This window comes from Haliotis rubra, unplaced genomic scaffold, assembly GCF_003918875.1.
Source record: "Haliotis rubra isolate DU_JTF1 unplaced genomic scaffold, ASM391887v1 Scf344, whole genome shotgun sequence".
Taxonomy (NCBI): Eukaryota; Metazoa; Mollusca; class Gastropoda; order Lepetellida; family Haliotidae; genus Haliotis; species Haliotis rubra.
The window spans coordinates 106,725-125,468 of record NW_025767018.1 but is presented as its reverse complement, the minus strand read 5'-3'; the positions used below and the strand labels follow the sequence as shown (position 1 = coordinate 125,468).

Here is an 18,744-nt window from a genome sequence, read left to right as displayed (position 1 = left end):
TAAAAATCCAAATTACTCTCGGAAATGGCATCAGTTTTGAAGGAGTTTCAAGGTCAAATCACTACGCCAAGTCTTGACGCTGCGACACGGAACATCGCCATTGAAAGAATCCACGCTGGATATTATCAATTTTCTGAATGTTAGTCTGAGCACGATATCACTAGCTCCTTACTACAAAACAGGTATAACAAATGACCGTCCCCGTACAGGCAGACCTCGAGTCATCACTGTAGCCCAAGGTCGGTACATCCGGGTACTACATTCGCGTTTTTGTACCGCCACGTGTGAGAGCACAGCAGCCAGGGTGCCTGGACTTCGGAGGACATCCGGTCACACTGTACGGAACAGGTTGAGAGAGATTGGACTGAGAGCCAGGAGACCCGACATCGGGACCATGTTATGTGGTCACCATCGCGCTCAGCGTCTCCGTTATCTAAAATTATCCACTTGGTTGTATAGACATTACCGTCTTCTAAACTGATGTAAAAATTCATTTCTTAAAGTCTATTTGTGGACGAGTTATACATGTTTGAAAATACAACATTTTCGCAACAGATTTGTGGGTTATGCGTTTCTTTGTTGAATAGTATATATTGAGTAAAGGGTGGTATGAGAAGGTTACATGTTACATGTACGAAGTAAATTGATTACATGTGTAAATTTATTCTGAAACATGGTCAAATGTCTAAACGTTATCGCTCTTTGCGCTCTTCCATTTGAGAGAAGTGTAAAAAAGTAAACAAAATTGCCGTGATGTGGGGTCATTTGATTGGCCAACTATGCATTTTTGCCATAAACCTTAAACACACAGACAACGCCTCTACAGGTCAACGTTTTATTGAGTAAATGACAATAGAATGGTTGGGGCTTGTGAACGATGGCCTTGACTTCTAACTGTTATCTACAGTTTGTTGATCAACGCCGCACACACCAATATTCCAGCTATATGGCGGCGGTCTGTAAATATTCGAGTCTGGACCAAACAAGCCAGTTATCATCACCATGAGCATCGATCTATGTAATTGGAATACGATGACACGTGTCAAAACAAGTCAGCGAGCCTGACCCCGTTAGTCTTAACGACAAGCAAGGGTTACTGAAGATCAATTCTAACCCTGATCTTCACGGGTCACAACAAGCATGTGTTGCTGAAGACCTGTTCTCATCAGAATCATCACGGGTCTCGTCTACAGTAATCTGTGAAGTTATTATTGTTGATGTATTTTGTTATAAAAATAACTTCCATTTGTTGCTGTATTTATTGAGTAAGTTATAAACGGTAAACCCTGCGTGGGAAATAGGCGAATCTACACAATCACCATCATGTTTAAAGTTATTTTCTTAAAACTCAATAAAGGGAAAAAATATTGAAAAATTATTAGCAATTTAATGTCTTTAAAATGAATCATCCTATCGTTACATATTGCACAAAAGTGTACTGTATTGTGCTTTTATATAATCGTTGTTGGTTATTGAAAAACATTATTAATGAATTCTTTTATATACTAGATGTGCATTTAATAAATATACTGAACAAAAAAAATTGGTGATCATGAGTATTTTGGGGATTATTTTTATAAATATTTTATAAAAGAATATTTTAAAATAATTATTATCCCTCATTGTTTGGCTGTTTAGTAATTCGTTGGGTACTTATGTATTATGTTTTCAGGAAAGGGTTATTTCGCAATAAAAATATACCAGGTTTCAGTGCTTCTTTGGGTATGTGTTTGTGATTGTCATATCATGGATTATACATGTATGACCTAAAGATGAGGCCCATCCTTTATAAAAATAGTTTTCAACACTCCCTGGTTTCAGTTACGGCGTAAGGGTCCGTGAAATAGATCCTTCCAGATCTGGACAACGTCGGTCAGGAGAAAGAATCCCAGCATGGAAACGATGACGGCGATGCCTGCCGCCCCAATAGAGGTAGCAGACCTTCGGGTATCCAGCACGCTTACCAAACGTCTTACTGACTTCGATAATACGCGTTTGTCTATGAACAGAGCTAACTGAATACGTTGTTTAATAAGTTCAATTTCCTCTTTGTGACGTTCACTGAACACCTGCATACACACATCGTAGGCACCGGTGTTGTAGAGCCGACGGTGTTTGATGACGTGGTTCCGGTTGTAGATGCTGTGGAGTGAGTGTTTGTTGCTGAAGTTTCGAAGCTGCTTGCGGGTGTTGATATTGTTGCAAGGTCGGTGGTGTAGGTTGTGACGCTGTTTCCAGACGTTGTGGTTGTAGTTGGCGGGGTAGGTGATGGCGTTAGCATCTCCAAGGACATAGATGACGAATCCCACAAGACCGATGACGTCTGTGTCATTATTGATGACGTTTCCAACAGGACTGGTGACGTTTCCACCGTCACTGATAACGTATGCGTCATTGATGATGACGTACTCATCGTGACTGATGAAGTGTGTATCACTACCGATGAGATATCCATCTCGACCGATGAGGTATCTGTCGTGTGTGATGACGTATCAATCGTAAACGATGACGTTTCAGGCGTTACTAATGACGTGTCCAGTGTAACTGATGTGAAGACTGTCGAAGACACTGTTGCGGCAAGAGATTCTGAAAATATATTTCGAATAAATTAAAACCAGGAATATAGACTACCTTTGTCTCTAATATGTTTAAAAATTCTACTTACGCGGAATCATATAACATTGTCCCAACTACCTTTTAGTCAATTTAAGAGGTTGGGCAGTTCCTGGTTATAGAACGGTACACAAAAATGGTACTTAATATAATAGTAAAGCCACCGTTTTACTGTCAAATTCAAGAATGGCCCTCTGAACTTTACATGTTGTTGAACCTCAGCAACCGTCCCCAACCCATTTCTCTTTTGATGTGGTGCATCTACACACAGCCATCCTGTAAAGCTAAGATCAGGCCCCTATAAGCCCTAGACACCACCACTTGCCATCACCATCATCCCCTTTCACCACACCCTCGCCTCCCTCACACATCTCCACGCCCAACCCAGGACCTCTTGTCACCTGTCATACACCCTCCTTCTAACCTCCCCGTACGTACCTTCACATAGCGACCTCACAGTGACGTACCTTCACACAGCGACCCCATCGTGACGTACCTTCACACAGAGACCCTATAGAGACATACCTTCACATAGCGACCTCCCTCGTGACGTACCTTCACACAGAGACCCCATCGTGACGTACTTCACATAGCGACCTCTCACCGTACATCGTGACCCCATCGTGACGTACCTTCACACAGAGACCCCATCGTGACGTACCTTCACATAGAGACCTCCCTGTACGTACCTTCACATAGCGACCTCACATCGTGACGTACCTTCACACAGAGACTCCATCGTGACGTACCTTCACATAGCGACCTCCCCGTACGTACATCGACGTACCTTCACACAGCGACCCCACATTGACGTACCTTCACATAGCGACCCCACATTGACGTACCTTCACATATATAGCGACCTCACATTGACGTACCTTCACATAGCGACCCAATCGTGACGTACCTTCAAATAGCGACCTCCCCGTACGTACCTTCACACAGCGACCCCATCGTGACGTACCTTCACATAGCGACCTCACCGTGACGTACCTTCACACAGTGACGTACGTACCTTCACACAGCGACCCCACGGTGACGTACCTTCATAAGTGACCCCACGGTGACGTACCTTCGTAAGCGACCCCACGGTGACGTACCTTCATAAAGCGACCCCATCGTGACGTACCTTCACACAGTGACCTCACGGTGACGTACCTGCATACATCGACCCCACGGTGACGTACCTTCATACAGCGACCCCATCGTGACGTACCTTCATAGAGAGACCTTACGGTGACGTACCTTCATACAGCGACCTCACGGTGACGTACCTTCACACAGAGACCCCATCGTGACGTACCTTCACACAGCGACCCCTTCGTGAAGTACCTTCACACAGAGACCCCATCGTGACGTACCTTCACACAGAGACCCCATCGTGACGTACCTTCACACAGAGACCCCATCGTGACGTACCTTCACACAGAGACCCCATCGTGACGTACCTTCACACAGAGACCCCATCGTGACGTACCTTCACACAGCGACCCCTTCGTGAAGTACCTTCACACAGAGACCCCATCGTGACGTACCTTCACACAGACCCCATCGTGACGTACCTTCACACAGAGACCCCATCGTGACGTACCTTCACACAGAGACCCCTTCGTGACGTACCTTCACACAGAGACCCCTTCGTGACGTACCTTCACACAGAGACCCCATCGTGACGTACCTTCATACAGCGACCCAATCGTGACGTACCTTCACACAGCGACCCCGTAAAGCCAGGTAGACAGGTGCAGGTGTAATTAAAGATATCGTCAGTGCACGTCCCGTTATTCAGACACGGGTTCTCTGGGCACTCGCTCCACACTGAAAAGTAACCGTTACGTGTTTTCATTACTATTACCTATCTGAAGACGAGACCATCATACCCACGCAGTAATACACTGAAATATAATTGTTTATCATTTGCCAATGTTCAAGGCTGAAAATGTGCCATGTTCTCTATATTCATTTAGAAAAATACAAATTTGTTGTACATATCGTGATTACGTACAGAAATGCTACTTATTCGGATTGTCCATAGTAGTTGATACACTATTACACAGAGAGTCATGGGTTTACTGTCAGCCTTAACGACTACATCGGTGTGATTCTCTTTGCCGTCTGTCATAGGTGTGTGTGTGTGTGTGTGTGTATTATTGATGGCGCGCGTGCGTGCGAGGCGAGTGAGAGAGAGAGAGTGAGTGATACTGTGTATGTGTGGGGTGGTGTGAAAAAATGTGTTTGAGTGTTTGTTCGTGCGTGCGTGCGTGCGTGCGTGTTTATAAATTTGTTTTTGGTCCGGCCCATTCATTGTGCCAACCACAGCCACGTCCGATAATAGTTCAATCGTCCATTCATGCCCCACCTGGTCTTGAAACAAAGGAGACCAGAAAACAACACCACTTCTCAGAAAGGCACTTATAAATTATTAACAAGAATAATTGACCAGTGACAAATACTAATGAAATTACAATCAACACAAAACAATATATATGTACAAACAGTCCCAGTCTTTGATGTATGTATTTCACAGCTTTACCAAGTACAATAGAGCATCAACTTCAAGGAGATTACAAAGAGCGTCCTTCAAGTCTTTCATAGATATTAAAACGTGATCAATCAGGTTCCCTGAGACCTCAACAAAGCTACCACAGCATGGTAGACATATAGCAGGCATTTCCACTTTGTTTGTTTGTTGATAGTTTTGTTTGTTGCCATGTGTAGCACCCGCCACACACACAGTAAGTCTTTTGTGTGCTTCCGACCATAACATAAGCATATGTTTATGACTCGCTATCAATACTGATGACACAAGTACGTGGGTAAGGCAATTCCCTATTTTAACTAGTTCCATAGTATTGATAGCGAGTCATAAACATATGCTTATGTTATGGTCGGAAGCACACAAAAGTGCTACCGGCGGGGTGTCAGGCCGGGAAAGCCACTTTTCAATTACATGGCTGTAGCCGGTAAAGCCACATGTCCAATAGATTAATTAATTAATGGATTACCGTAACCGGTAAAAGACTGTTCCAACGCCATAAGAAACGTTACCGTCCTACCATCTATGAATTAACAACGAAAATATGTTAGAAGGTTTTAGTTTACAAGAAAACTTAACACCACAGGTTTATACAAATCACGAACCAAATTCTCAAACGCGTTCATGTTTAGGTGAACTGCGTCGTTTTCAAAAGAGTTAAATTGTCCTATTTTCGACCATGCCGAAATAACCAAATAACAGTGATTTAGATGTCCAAGAAAAGCTTGAAAAAAATTCTACTAAAGACAGAAATAACCATTTAAAGTCACCATTTTTCAATTATTAAAACAAGAAAGAACTGTTGTAGAGTTTGTAAAATTGTAAAAGAATCACCTATGATTTCAGTCTTTTAAAACATTTTCTGTTGATTTGTATCAGTGAAAACAAGTACAACGTGTCTTTGATATTGTGAAAAAGTGTTTAGGAACACCGAAAATGATCTTTGTTAACATTTTTGCTTGCAAAGTAACATTTTCACACAGCAATCGCCAAAACGTAGCAGTATTCAAGCAGTATTTGCATCAATTTCACGTGTAGAATGATTCTATAGGGTATAAAGAGAGGCTCAGCCTAGAATGCAAGATATGATACACAAGCACGAGAAATATGCCACGATTAAGAGCGGAAGAAAGGGAAAGAGTCATTGGGATGTTGCCGATGGGGTCGACATACAATGCTGTTGCCAACGCCCTCGGATGCCACCATATCACGGTTATAAGACTTATTCAGCGCTACAGACAGACTGGGGTCACCGTAGATAGACCACGAAGTGGACGTCCACGCATCACAATGCAGCAGAAAGTTTTCATAAGAAATGTACACATGGCAACAAACTAAACTATTATCATTATTATTATGTTTTTACAGATTAAGATTTTTTACTATAATGTGATAATATTATAGTATATTATATTGTGCTAATTATAGAAATAAAATCTGTTGTGATCTGAATAAACTTATGAGGAAACATGTCTTGTTTTGTTAAATACGGTAACCTGTTTGAATCACTAAGCATGTTTTGACAGCATAGACGGGAGAGCCACATTCCATGTTCACGCAACCATAACTAATGCCGGGAGAGCCACATCAATTTTGGCTATCTGTTTCGGAAATGTGGCTCTCCCGGCCAGTAACCACCGGCGGGGCAGGACATGCTTGCCCTTTTTCGGGAACACCTGACCCGTGAAGATCCGGGTTAGAATTGATCTTCAGCAACCCAAAAGCTTGTCGCAAGATGCGACTAACTGGATCGGGTGTCAGGCTCACTGACTTGGTTGACACGCGTCATCGTATCCCAAATCGTAGATCGATGATGTTGATCACTGGATTGTCTGGTGCAGACTCGGTTGTTTACAGACTGCCGCCACATAGATGGAATATTGCTGAGTGTTTGCGTAAAATTAAACTCACTCACTCGGGAACACCTGGTGTCAGTGGTTCATATTATTTTCACAGCTAGTTTGCCCTTTACGACGTAGAATCAATTTCTGAGGAAAACTAGGCGTTATTTTACAATGACGTTATATAATTACGATTATTATGCACAAATCCACAGAAATGTTGTTTTGTATAATATGCAAACATTGCTTGCGAAAACTGAATTAAATGTTAGTGCTGTTGTTGTTAACTCCGTAAACAGCAATATTCCAGCTCTATAAATAGTCTGTAAATAATCGAGTCTGGACCAGACAATCCCGTGATCATCGATCTCCGCAATTGGGATAAGACAACGTGTCAACCAAGTCAGCGAGCTCGACCATCCGATCCCGTTAGTCGCCTCTTACGACAAGCTGAATTACTGAAGATCAAATCTGACCCGGATCTTCATGGGTAGAATTAAATGTTAGAAAATTTAGTAGTAAGTTTATGACAAATACGATACTTACAGCCATTGGGTTGTCTAGCAGTTCCCATGGACATCCCATTTCCTTCATAATGTAAGTATGCATAGAGAAATGCGGCGTAAGGAATTCCAGGTCCAAGTCCAATGGTCAGAGTCCCGGCTGTCACAGGCGCCCTGGCAACCGAATACCGACATGATGGAACTTCATCGGTGTCATAATCCCCAGCCAGAGTCTTCGCATAGGAGGTCTTCGTAACCACCGTCACATGCGTGTCGAAATTCGTTCCATCGAAAACCGAAAGGTCCGTGGTGAAACCCTCCGTGAATCTTTCAACGGGGGCAACTATTAGAAAGGGTCTCCTAACTTACTGGGTCCCCCTAAAGCCCCCTTTCCATACATTAACACCATTACAGGGCTGGATGCATATATGCATAGGGTTTTGTTCAGTTTGAGATCTATTTCCCAAAACGTTCCTTCCATCAGAACGTGAACAGTGTCTTCGGAGGTAGTTATGTTTGTTTCATCTTCTGTTGCTAGGATACGCAAAACAGCTTCCCTATCTCTACCTGGTCCGTGGAGAACGTACCTTTGCCCAAACATGTCCATCGAGGGGATCATTTCTGCAAAGGTGTCCCTCCCGCCAACATTAACGGGGACAAAACTCCCAAGATGTCCAGACACAACCCCTAGGGGTTTGCTACTTAATACCATCGTCCCTGTGAAATCTCCTGTACAGCTTGCTTCAAACACGTCATGCTCATCAAGGGTGATGTTGTAAACGTAACCGTCCTTCAGGGCGTCGCCGTCCATTGTACCACAGTCGCCGTCCAACGTGAGTCGGAACTTGAATGACACGACGGTATTATTTTCAATAGCTACTACACCGAATGTAGGTATATCGGCATCCTTGACGTACCCAAACGATGCCAGATAGTGCCGGGTACCCAAGGTAGCTGTAGGCAGCACGTTGAAGGAGTAGGAGGAGTAGCCGCCGAAGTTGAAGGCGTACACAGAAACGTCGGTCGTCGCTTGAACAAGGACGCCACGTTTTTCTATGACCAGCAAAGCCGCAAGAGCAATATCTTTGGTCACTGTAATGGTCCTTGACTGACCTCCAGGGATGGATACAGTGGTGTTGATGTTGTATAAGGAATTGGTGACAGTCACGTCGGCGTCCGTAACAGCAGCGATCATCAGCTTGAGGGTTGCTCCGTCTTGGTTGAGACCTTTTGTGAAGATGACGACGAACTTCCTCCCGTACTGGCTTGGCAGAGGTTGTCCTGGAAAAGACCCCGAAATTATAGGATCGTCATGGTTCTTTGTGAAAACTTCATTAGACTATTTGTATAAAATTCCTTTTAAGATGTTTAACGTTCCCGAACAATTCCCTTCCTATTATTTTAATTACATTTTAAGGCTGCTTCTTGTTCCTTCGTGAAGGGGCGGTGGGGTAGCCTAATGGTTAAAGCGTTGGCTCGTCACGCCGAAGACCCGGGTTCGAATCCCCACATGGGCACAATGTGTGAAGCCCATTTCTGGTGTCCCCCGTCGTGATGTTGCTGGAATATTGCTAAAAGTGGTGTAAAACCAAACTCAGTCAGTCAGTCCTTCATGTAATGAAGTGAATGAGTTTAGTTACATTTTACGCCGCTTTTAGCAATATTCCAGCAAATATCACGGCGAGGGACACCAAAAATGGTCTCCACGCATTAACCCTTATGGGAATCGAACTCGGTCTTCGGCGTGACGAGCGAGCGCTTGAACTATAGACTGCCTTATGCATGACTAAACCATGAATCTCTACGCATGACATTGAATATATCCTCATTGTTTATGCATAGAAACACACTTACTCAATTACAGACCGCCAGAAGTCAATTAGGAATACCCATTAAAGTTAAAATATTAAACATGTATGTTTCTTAATGAAGGAATGGTAACCTTCATTACACCGTACACAATAGTCGTACTTATTGGCTTAACACCATTACACTGCTGGCGGTGAACGACCGCAAGGTCAGACCTACCTGCTACTGCAAACAATGGCACCAACACGACGATAATGGTCTGAAACGGAAGAAAAACACTTTTGAGGGTCCAGATGTACATCTAATATAATACAGGCAATATACATTCAAGAAAATAACAAAAATATATTTTATGGATTTTTATGAAAATCAGTGATGACACCAGGTGTTCGCGAAAAGGCCGACTTCTATCCTGTTCTTTCTTTGACCCCTGCCACACACTCGACTAAAAAATAAATATATGTGCGTTTTGTGTTGTTTGACGACACAGTCCAAAATGTCAGGAGTCTGTACATAGTAAGGTCTGGGCCTGACAACCCAGTGATTGACATCATGAGCATCGATCTACGCAATTGGGATGACATGTGTCAACCAAGTCAGCGAGCCTGACCTCCGGATCCCGTTAGTCGCCTCATACGTCAAGCATGGGTGCTGAAGATCCATTTCTGGAATGTTGCTAAAAGCAGCGTAAAACTAAACCCATGAGGTCCACTGAGTGAGAAGATGTAGGAACATCATGTATCTCTAGTGAAGGAAATGTATCCAATCAAAGTAAGAATTTAAAATGGATTATTTGAAGGACACAAGACCAAATATTTATAAGACTCAGTATGGCCACCTGTCTCAACAGGTTGCCAAGAGCCCAGTTCACGAAGCCAACTTCAGCAATAGACGTTTGTGGAACTGGCCATGATCTTTAAACAGAAAATAGACAACCATTCAACTGATGTGGACAATTTGGGGAAAACAAACCTCCTGGCCGAAGGGCGAAAGCAAGATTGCCTCTATAAAATGTTTTCTCTATAATCTGTTGTGACAAACATAACGTCACTCTTCAGGTGTGGAGGGGCGGTGGGGTAGCCTAGTGGTTAAAGCGTTCGCTCGTCACGCCGAAGACCCGGGTTCAATTCCCCACATGGGTACAGTGTGTGAGGCCCATTACTGGTGTCCCCAGCTGTGATATTGCTGGAATATTGCTAAAACCTGGTTGAGGTTTGTGAAGACATGCTACAGGTGATTTAGATCATGTTTTTGGCCATGGCTGCCGGAGCCAATGTTCTTCGCATGCTTGGTCAGGGTTGAGCTGACACCAGATTTAGTTCTAGGGGGCTGGTTGGAGTTTGAAATGAAAGTACTGGTCGGAGTGGGTGGGTGTCCTGTAGACTCCGGATGCAAAGACATCTAGCAAAGGGAGCATATTGTTGTTCCATGTTTCCATAGTGAACTTGATTCGGGGATGTTCGTTTTTTGAGGTGCTGGAGTAGTGAGGTGGGCTCCTGGTCTTTTGTGAGGATGACAAAGATGATCGGGGAGGTGGTTATGGGTAAGCAGGGGTGACAGAGGGGATCCCATTGGGAGTCCTTGGATCTGATTGAAATCCTCTTCTAGGTCAAGGCTGTTTGGGTTGATGTCCTTTGCGCGTTTGTTTTTACTGATTTTGCTCCTAACCCCTCTTGCATATTGATTTCATATTGTGCTATGTAGCTCTACTTCCTCCCAATTATGCGTCTTCAAGAATACCTATCAAACAATCAATACAAACGTTTGTACAATACACTCTATCCTACTTTCAGTTCAAGCGACGCAGGCTTCACAACACATGACTGGCAGCGTTTAATATATTTTATGGCTTTGAAGGTATTACACCAAGACCAGATCACAAATCTGAAAAGAAATCAATTATGGTAAACATGTTTTTATTCCAGTATTAAACTAAAATAGACTTCCGTCTTGGAAGTATTGGCGTGTTTAATCCATACTTACTGTGATGTGTGTTTGACAAAGGTCAGAAACGTGCAATCGCTTCAAGTCTGTTAATCTTGAAACCCTAGTCATAAGTAAAGGTTATATAATTTAGTCAAATTAGGACAATGACCTTTCATCAGTCGTATTGTGATGTCGTTAAATGACAGAACCCATTTGCTGTTTTCTTTTCGAAGCGGGTTACTTGTAAATTGAATGTAAATTGTATATGCAGCCGAAAAAGGAATTGGAATTCAGATGGGATTGATGAACATTGAAAGGTCACGCTGTAATCTGCCAGTATCAAGCTGTAGGAAAAAGACACTTCGTCGTTAGAGAGGCAGTTCAGCTACTAAAGTCCGTTTGATTTCATGTGAGACCGATGAATTGCTCTCTAACACAAAATCTAATAGTGGCAACAAAGCCAAACTTTGCACAGTCACATGAAATCAACAGACAAACTCTGATGATTTGTCTAATAATTTTAGGCACCCGAATAATAAAGTTGTTGTCACTTTTCGCTATTTCTTACGGGGGGGGGGGGGACTTGCTGGTAGAACAGCCAGGTAATCAACACCTGTGTGCAGTAAAATTTCAATTTCACAGGTACAACTCGCACACATGGCTGTTCTTCCTAGCAAATGGTCCCCCACTTGTAAGAAATAGCTATTGCTTTAGAATCATTAAGTGGCCAAACGACAGTACCTTAGCACAATTTGCTTCACCGTTTAACCAAAGAAGTAAAACTGCAAAATTAGCAGTTCTGTCGGAAAGTTCACTGCATGGTGCGTATATCCATCTAAACATCTTGCTTAGAAATGGCCCATTATTATGGCATTATGATTGAAAATCAAGCCGGATTTATTGTTGTTTTTTTACAGCTCATTATATTTTTCCTTGACTTCTACCATACAGAGATCTACATATACGACGAAAAGTTAGATTTTATCTTGCGCATATAGATTTTGCCAAGTATCTCATACCTATGGTCTTTAGTTTGAATAAGCCCAGAAGTTGCTTCTTTGTCAGTACTATACCTCACGTCTGAGGCCTGCTTCATATCGGACTACCCTTCCACATCAAGCTGACACCAGTGATCATCGTCGTTGTCATATTGACAGTTGGGTTTAACGCCGCTTTTAACTGTATTCTAGTTACGTCATGGGTGCCAGCTAATTTACATAATAAAATACGACAACGGCGATGATTATGGAGACATTATAATATGGAATAACACTAATTTACATAATAAAATACGACAACGACGATGATCATGGAGACATTATAATATGGAATAACACTAATTTACATAATAAAATACGACAACGGCGATGATCATGGGGTGTCAGCCCGATCTGTTGACAAATGAAAAATAGGATGTTCCTAACCGTCGACAAAGCAAACAAACCGGAGTGTCGACATCGCGTGGTCAACATACTGTGACGGTGTTAATTAATGAAAGAGAATGTTTGCTTAGTGGTTTGCAAGTGGCTATGGCGGCTACAGCTATGCTCGTATCATGAGTAAATGAATTAAGTTGATTAAAGAGAATGTCTTTTTAACAATTTGCAAGAGAATTAAGGTTGCAAACAGACTATTATTTTACGTTATGCGAGTGGAAGGATTACCATTTTGGAGTTTAACATGCAACAACATCCGGAAAGAAACAGAGAGCTTACAAATTATTTTGTGATATTGGGAGTAGAAGGATTATCGAAATGCTGTTGTAAACATTTAGCATTTGGGTATATATATGCTACAAAAAGAACAGTCATCTACTGAAGTTAAAATTCAGCAGATCCAAGGACAGCAGAGATATCCCGTCCGTAGACGTCGCTACCGAATCATCGACGCTGGACCTTCTTGCCGACAGACTTACTGACTTGCATTACACAGACCATGTGTCAGAGTTGCTTCATCTTGGCTGAACATTCAGATTACTTTAGTGCAGATATAAAGGAGTTTTGGCAAGAAGAAATAACTGGACTCATCTTTTATATATTTATTACTTATACACCTGCAGAAAACACTTATTTATATAAAACACACACACAAATATATTGTGTGAGCTTTATGAAATATATATACAAATATGTTATATTGTGTGACATATGATACATGCATGTTGTTATATTGAGTAAATAAATATATTGTCTACTATATATATCACACTCTGTTTTAATTGGTTTGTTAATTTCGAGAACACTGGGAGTGAAGTCACTCATGTAGAACATCACCTCCCTTTTCCCGGACTGTCGACAAGTAATTTGGATGGATAATTTCTTGTTGTCGACAGTCCGGGCATAATGGAGACATTATAATATGGAATAATACTAATTTACACAATAAAATACGACAACGACGATGTCGATGATTATAATGACATGAATAGCATAAGTCTAATGTAACGACGACGACGATGGTGATGATGATGTTCATCATCATCATCATCATCATCATCGTCGTTGTAGCATTCATATCGGTTAAATAGTACTGAGAGATAGCTTGCCTAAAGTACCGTCTTGATCGAAGGATCGAACTGGCCTTCCGCACAACAGACAAACGCTCTATGCACCAGACAACAAATTCGCCGAACAAGACAGATGGTGTCTTCGAACGCATACATACGTTCTCATGTTATGTTATAAGCGTTATTGATCGAAACCACTTTGTAAAGAAGTATAGACGTTTTAAGTCATTACTGTCTCTTGTTATTCAGCCTGTGGGAGGTACGTACCCATATTACAAAGTCTGAAATGAGGACGACGACATCAGGCGTGAAGGTTCAATTAATACCTAACATACTCACCTAGTGAACCCTGTTGCTATGGCAACAAAACCAAATAATATATGTAGAAATAAGGCTCGAAACCTACTCGACATTGAAAACACGGAGATTGTCAGCTGAAGGCTCCCGCTGGTTCTTGCCGACACTTTGTGTCTTATATTAGTAATTAACACTCTGGGGGCGGTGGGGTAGCCTAGTGGTTAATGCGTTTGTCGTCACGCTGAAGGAACGGGTTTGATTCCCCACATGGGTAGAATGTGTGAAGCCCATTTCTGGTGTCCCCCAATGTAATATTGCTGGAATATTGCTAAACGTTGCGTAAAACTAAACTCACTCACTCATTAACACTCCGAATCACTTAAACTGACGACAGTCCAGTATATACAATTATCCATAAGATCAATAAATCAACGATACTTGATGTCCCATGTCACGCCAAGACTGCATACATTCTTGATGAAGGTAAATTCACGAAGCTTCATCAGTAAACTAAGCAAGGTATTGCTAAGAAGTCTTGTCCTGTCTTGTTGCAAGTTGTTGACGGCCATCTTGAATTAAGTCTGCTTAAATTTTGTTTTACAAAGTTACGTTGGTTTTGTATAGTTTACGCTCAAAACCTTTGAAACGTTTACACTGCCATCCTAAAACATTTAGAGCAATAACTTCATATCCATATATCAAGTAAGAGCGGTAGTAGACACTAAGATCCGTAGAGATTCCGAAACTGATTTTAGTTGGTTTAGTTTGCCTTCAGCAATATTCCACTGACAATGGTTTTCAGTAACTTCAAGGTAAATATGAATTCGTTACCAAACAAGTAAAAAAAAAGAAGAAAATCTTGATCGATTTCCGATGTTTAGTTTCTTTTCTTAGTCAGTATATATAAATAGCCTATGAAACTAGACTTAAAATGTTCTTAAAATAATGTAGTGTGGACCTGACAATCCAGTGACTGACATCATGAGCATCGATCTACGTCATGACGTTTACCAACCAAGTCATAAAGTCGCCTCTGGGTGGCCAGGATCGGTGACGTGGCTGTTTGCGTGGACTTGGTGCTCATGCTATTAATCACTGGCTTGGGGTCATGGAACGGTTAGTTAAGCCCACCTTGATATAGCGGGCGATAAACAAGACGAACTTGTGAACCTTTCCCAATCCCACAGATATTCAACGATTTGTAAAACAGACAGGCATTCGTGTAACTTTTTGATTTCACATTACATTTTTAGCGTGGAAACTTTTGCAACAAACCAACTATATAGCTTAATCATTATATACCAAATACATACTTTGCTATAGTCAGAATATAGTCACCACACACTGGCACAAAGGTACATATATTTTGATCAAATCATATGTTTCTTTCAAAATAATTAAAACAACATGGAACACGTTTTTATGGATAACAACTTCTTTATTTCGTGAGTGCGACGTTTCGATACAGATTCTTGTACCGTTGTCTTGCTTGACAACGGTACAAAATCTGTATCGAAACGTCGCACTAAAAAATAATTGTTATCCATAAAAACGTGTTCCATATATGTACGATCTCAACTTCTAAATATGCCACTCAAACAAGTAATTAAAACAACGTTTATCAAAACAAAAATATTATTATTTCTATAGATTGGTGCGCAGTCTTCGTACGTTGTCATCACCATCACTACCACCATCATCATTATAGTCGTCATCATCATCATCATCATCATCAACAGCAGCAGCAGCAGCAACAACAACAACAACAGAGCAGCAGCAGTAGCCAAACAACATCGCAACAAATACAAAAAAAACCCAACACTATAACCGCTTTTTGATATTCATCAGTAATGCTGTTTCAATTACACTGTAAGCTGGAATTGTTGAATTTCCCATTTAATAAAACTTAAGCGACCACGGCTGATAAAGGATGCAAATAATCCATTCTGAAGCCAATTAAAAGTTAAAAATCATTTCGGGGGATCGGACAAGCCAACAGTTTACTCAATCAACATCTTCCCCTAGTTGTGACCTGCTGCGTGCATTCACCGTTCTTCAAAGTCAAGTACAATATAATTGCCCCTCTCTGGTCTGTTGTGTTGTCTAAGCTTTGGTCACAAATACTCTTACGAACGGATGCGAACGCCGTACGAACAATTTTTTAACCATTTCGTTCAGCCTTCTTAAGGTGGCCGTGGGAGAATCCAGCGTTGGTAGACCGTTCGTAAGCTCGTTAATGACGATTGAGAACAGCAGGACATCGACTGTTTTGTCTGTCTCATGTTCCACTGATGTGTTTGACGAGCGACAACGTAAACATAACGGGATCCTTATCACGTGGACACGAGTACCTCAATTTTGATACGGTCAGAGCGACCTCGTCTTGTCACCGTTCGAAAACAACTATTTCTTGTTGTCCTGTACCAATAGATAAATATATGTGTTGCCGTAAATACACTTTGGGCACAAAACTTTGAAGAACAAACATGTAATTTGTAGCGGGCTAATGGGAAATTGATCGTTGGGGGTTTATTGTGAGAAGAGTCTGTTTGTTAATCAATAGGGATTAATCACTGTTTGATCCGTTGAGGATTACAAGTGGAATTTACTTACCTGGATTGTCCGAGCTTGTCTTAAATTCGCATGCTTGTCAACCATCCCTACTGATAACAATCTGTATTGTTATGTCGGGAGTGCATGTTGATAATACAAGTCGGAGATGTATCTCCTGGGATGGTGAATATGTAGCCGTTTACATCACTGTTAGCCATCATTGATATTTGGCAGTGATTCACAAACCCATGCTCTCAGTGTAATCGGAATCCAACAAAGGACTGCAATTAGCAGAAAGTAGTAATGAACGTGGTGTGGGTGGGGAGGAGTCGGGTACGATCAATACACTGCTTCCTCTTTATGTAAAGTTATTTAATGTCATTTTAGAGTATGGCGTAATGCCTGAATCGTGGCTTACGGGTAGGATAAGACCAATTTATAAGAACAACGGGAACAAAGCTGACCCCAGTAATTACCGGGGAATCTCAATATTAAGCTGCTTGGGTAAGCTGTTCACTTCCGTATTGAGTAAGAGACTACAAGCGTACTCTGATAAGGTCAGCCTGATAAGTGAAGCGCAATCGGGGTTTAGAAAGGGTTACTCAACTATTGACAATATGATCGTTTTAAAATCTGTAATTGATATTTATCTTAGCCAAAATAAGAAATTGTATTGTTGTTTCGTTGATTTTAGTAAAGCTTTTGATACTGTGTGGCGCTCCGGTTTATGGAGTAAGATGATTAAATATGATATTTCAGGTAAATGTTTCCTCGTCATACGTAACATGTACAAATGTATTAAGTCATGTGTTTCATACAATGGTAATACCAGTGATTATTTTCATTGTTGTTCTGGTGTTAAACAAGGCGAAAATCTCTCCCCATTTCTCTTTGCATTATACCTAAATGACCTGGAAGAGTATTTATTAACCAATAATTTTAATGGCCTTGAACATTTGAATAGTAACATTCAACATGATCTCGGTATCTAGTTAAAACTTCTTTTGTTACTCTATGCAGATGACACAGTTTCATTCGCAGAAAACCCTACTGACCTAAGCAAATGTTTATTTTTATTTGATGAGTATTGTAAAAGATGGAAATTAACTGTAAATCTTTCTAAAACTAAGAAAATAATTTTTGGGAGGAGGCCTGACAAAATACACCATGTGTTCAAGCTACAACAGCAAAATATTGAATCGGTCTCATAATATTATATCTTGGTATTTTATTCACTCGCACTGGTAGATTCTGTAAAGCTCATAAGAGAATTGTCGAACAAGCCTCAAGAGCAATGTATGCGATTTTTAGAAAATTACGTTTGTTAGATATTCCCATTGATTGTCAACTTAAACTGTTCGATAACCTTGTGCAGCCGATTTTGTTATACGGCTCAGAAGTCTGGGGCTTTGAGAAGAGCACTATCTTAGAAAGGGTTCATTTAAAATTTTGTAAATATATATTAAAAGTTAAGCAATCAACACCAGATTTTATGATATATGGTGAACTGGGAAGATATCCAACAGATATACTTATAAAGGTTAGAATCATTTCATATTGGTGCAAACTAATCTCATCAACTAGCACATTGTCTAGTATTTTATATCGGATCATGTTTACAATGAAAACGAATGACCCAAACATATATTTACCTCTTATCAATGTTGTTAAAACAATCTTGCAATGTTCTGGCTTAAACTATATATGGATGTCTCAAACCTGTACAATCGCTCTAACTCACACCACAAAGCTGGCTTCGCCTTATCTATCCTCCTCCTCTCTACCGACACCAGCCGACTGACCACAAACCAACCCAACTCTCCCTGCTGGTCGCCGCACCGTGGCCCCCCGGGGTCTGGAATACACGCAAGTGTTACTTGTGCTAAAAACTTTGACTAAAAAAAAATCACTCAAACTGTAGCTCGCTACTATATCATACCCTTTCTTTCATTTCATTTGTATATATGCTCTCTTTCTTAAATTTGTTTGTATTATCATTTGTGTATTGTATATTTTACCCCAGCCCACTCTCCCCTCCCCGCCCCCCCTCATCACACCATGGCCTGCCCAGCCCCCTCGGCCTCGCTATTCTCTACTCCACCAAAGACTTCCCACCCCTTACCTCCCCAAACCAAATCGACCCCATCCCCATCAATTTTT

The 18,744-nt window shown here is 41.3% G+C and overlaps 1 protein-coding gene across 1 annotated transcript; it reads right to left on the bottom strand.

The window, feature by feature from the left end:
- Window positions 1–2,011: 2,011 nt before the first annotated feature.
- LOC124284733 lies at window positions 2,012–16,689 on the bottom strand. Its single transcript, XM_046720838.1, has 6 exons — window positions 16,645–16,689; window positions 9,522–9,561; window positions 8,081–8,774; window positions 7,537–7,820; window positions 4,321–4,431; window positions 2,012–2,586 (listed from the first exon to the last, which is right to left on the bottom strand). The coding sequence occupies exons 1-6, from the start codon at window positions 16,687–16,689 to the stop codon at window positions 2,012–2,014; spliced, it is 1,749 nt and encodes a 582-aa protein (XP_046576794.1).
- Between the last annotated feature and the right edge of the window lie 2,055 nt (window positions 16,690–18,744).

Coding starts and splice junctions, on each gene's coding strand:
- LOC124284733 (XM_046720838.1), bottom strand. CDS start 16,689: ATGGTTGACAAGCATGCGAATTTAAGACAAGCTCGGACAATCCAG. Junction 9,562..16,644: donor GACAAGCTCGGACAATCCAG/GTAAGTAAATTC, acceptor CTTCCGTTTCAG/ACCATTATCGTCGTGTTGGT. Junction 2,587..4,320: donor TACGGGGTCGCTGTGTGAAG/GTACGTCACGAT, acceptor ATATATTTTCAG/AATCTCTTGCCGCAACAGTG.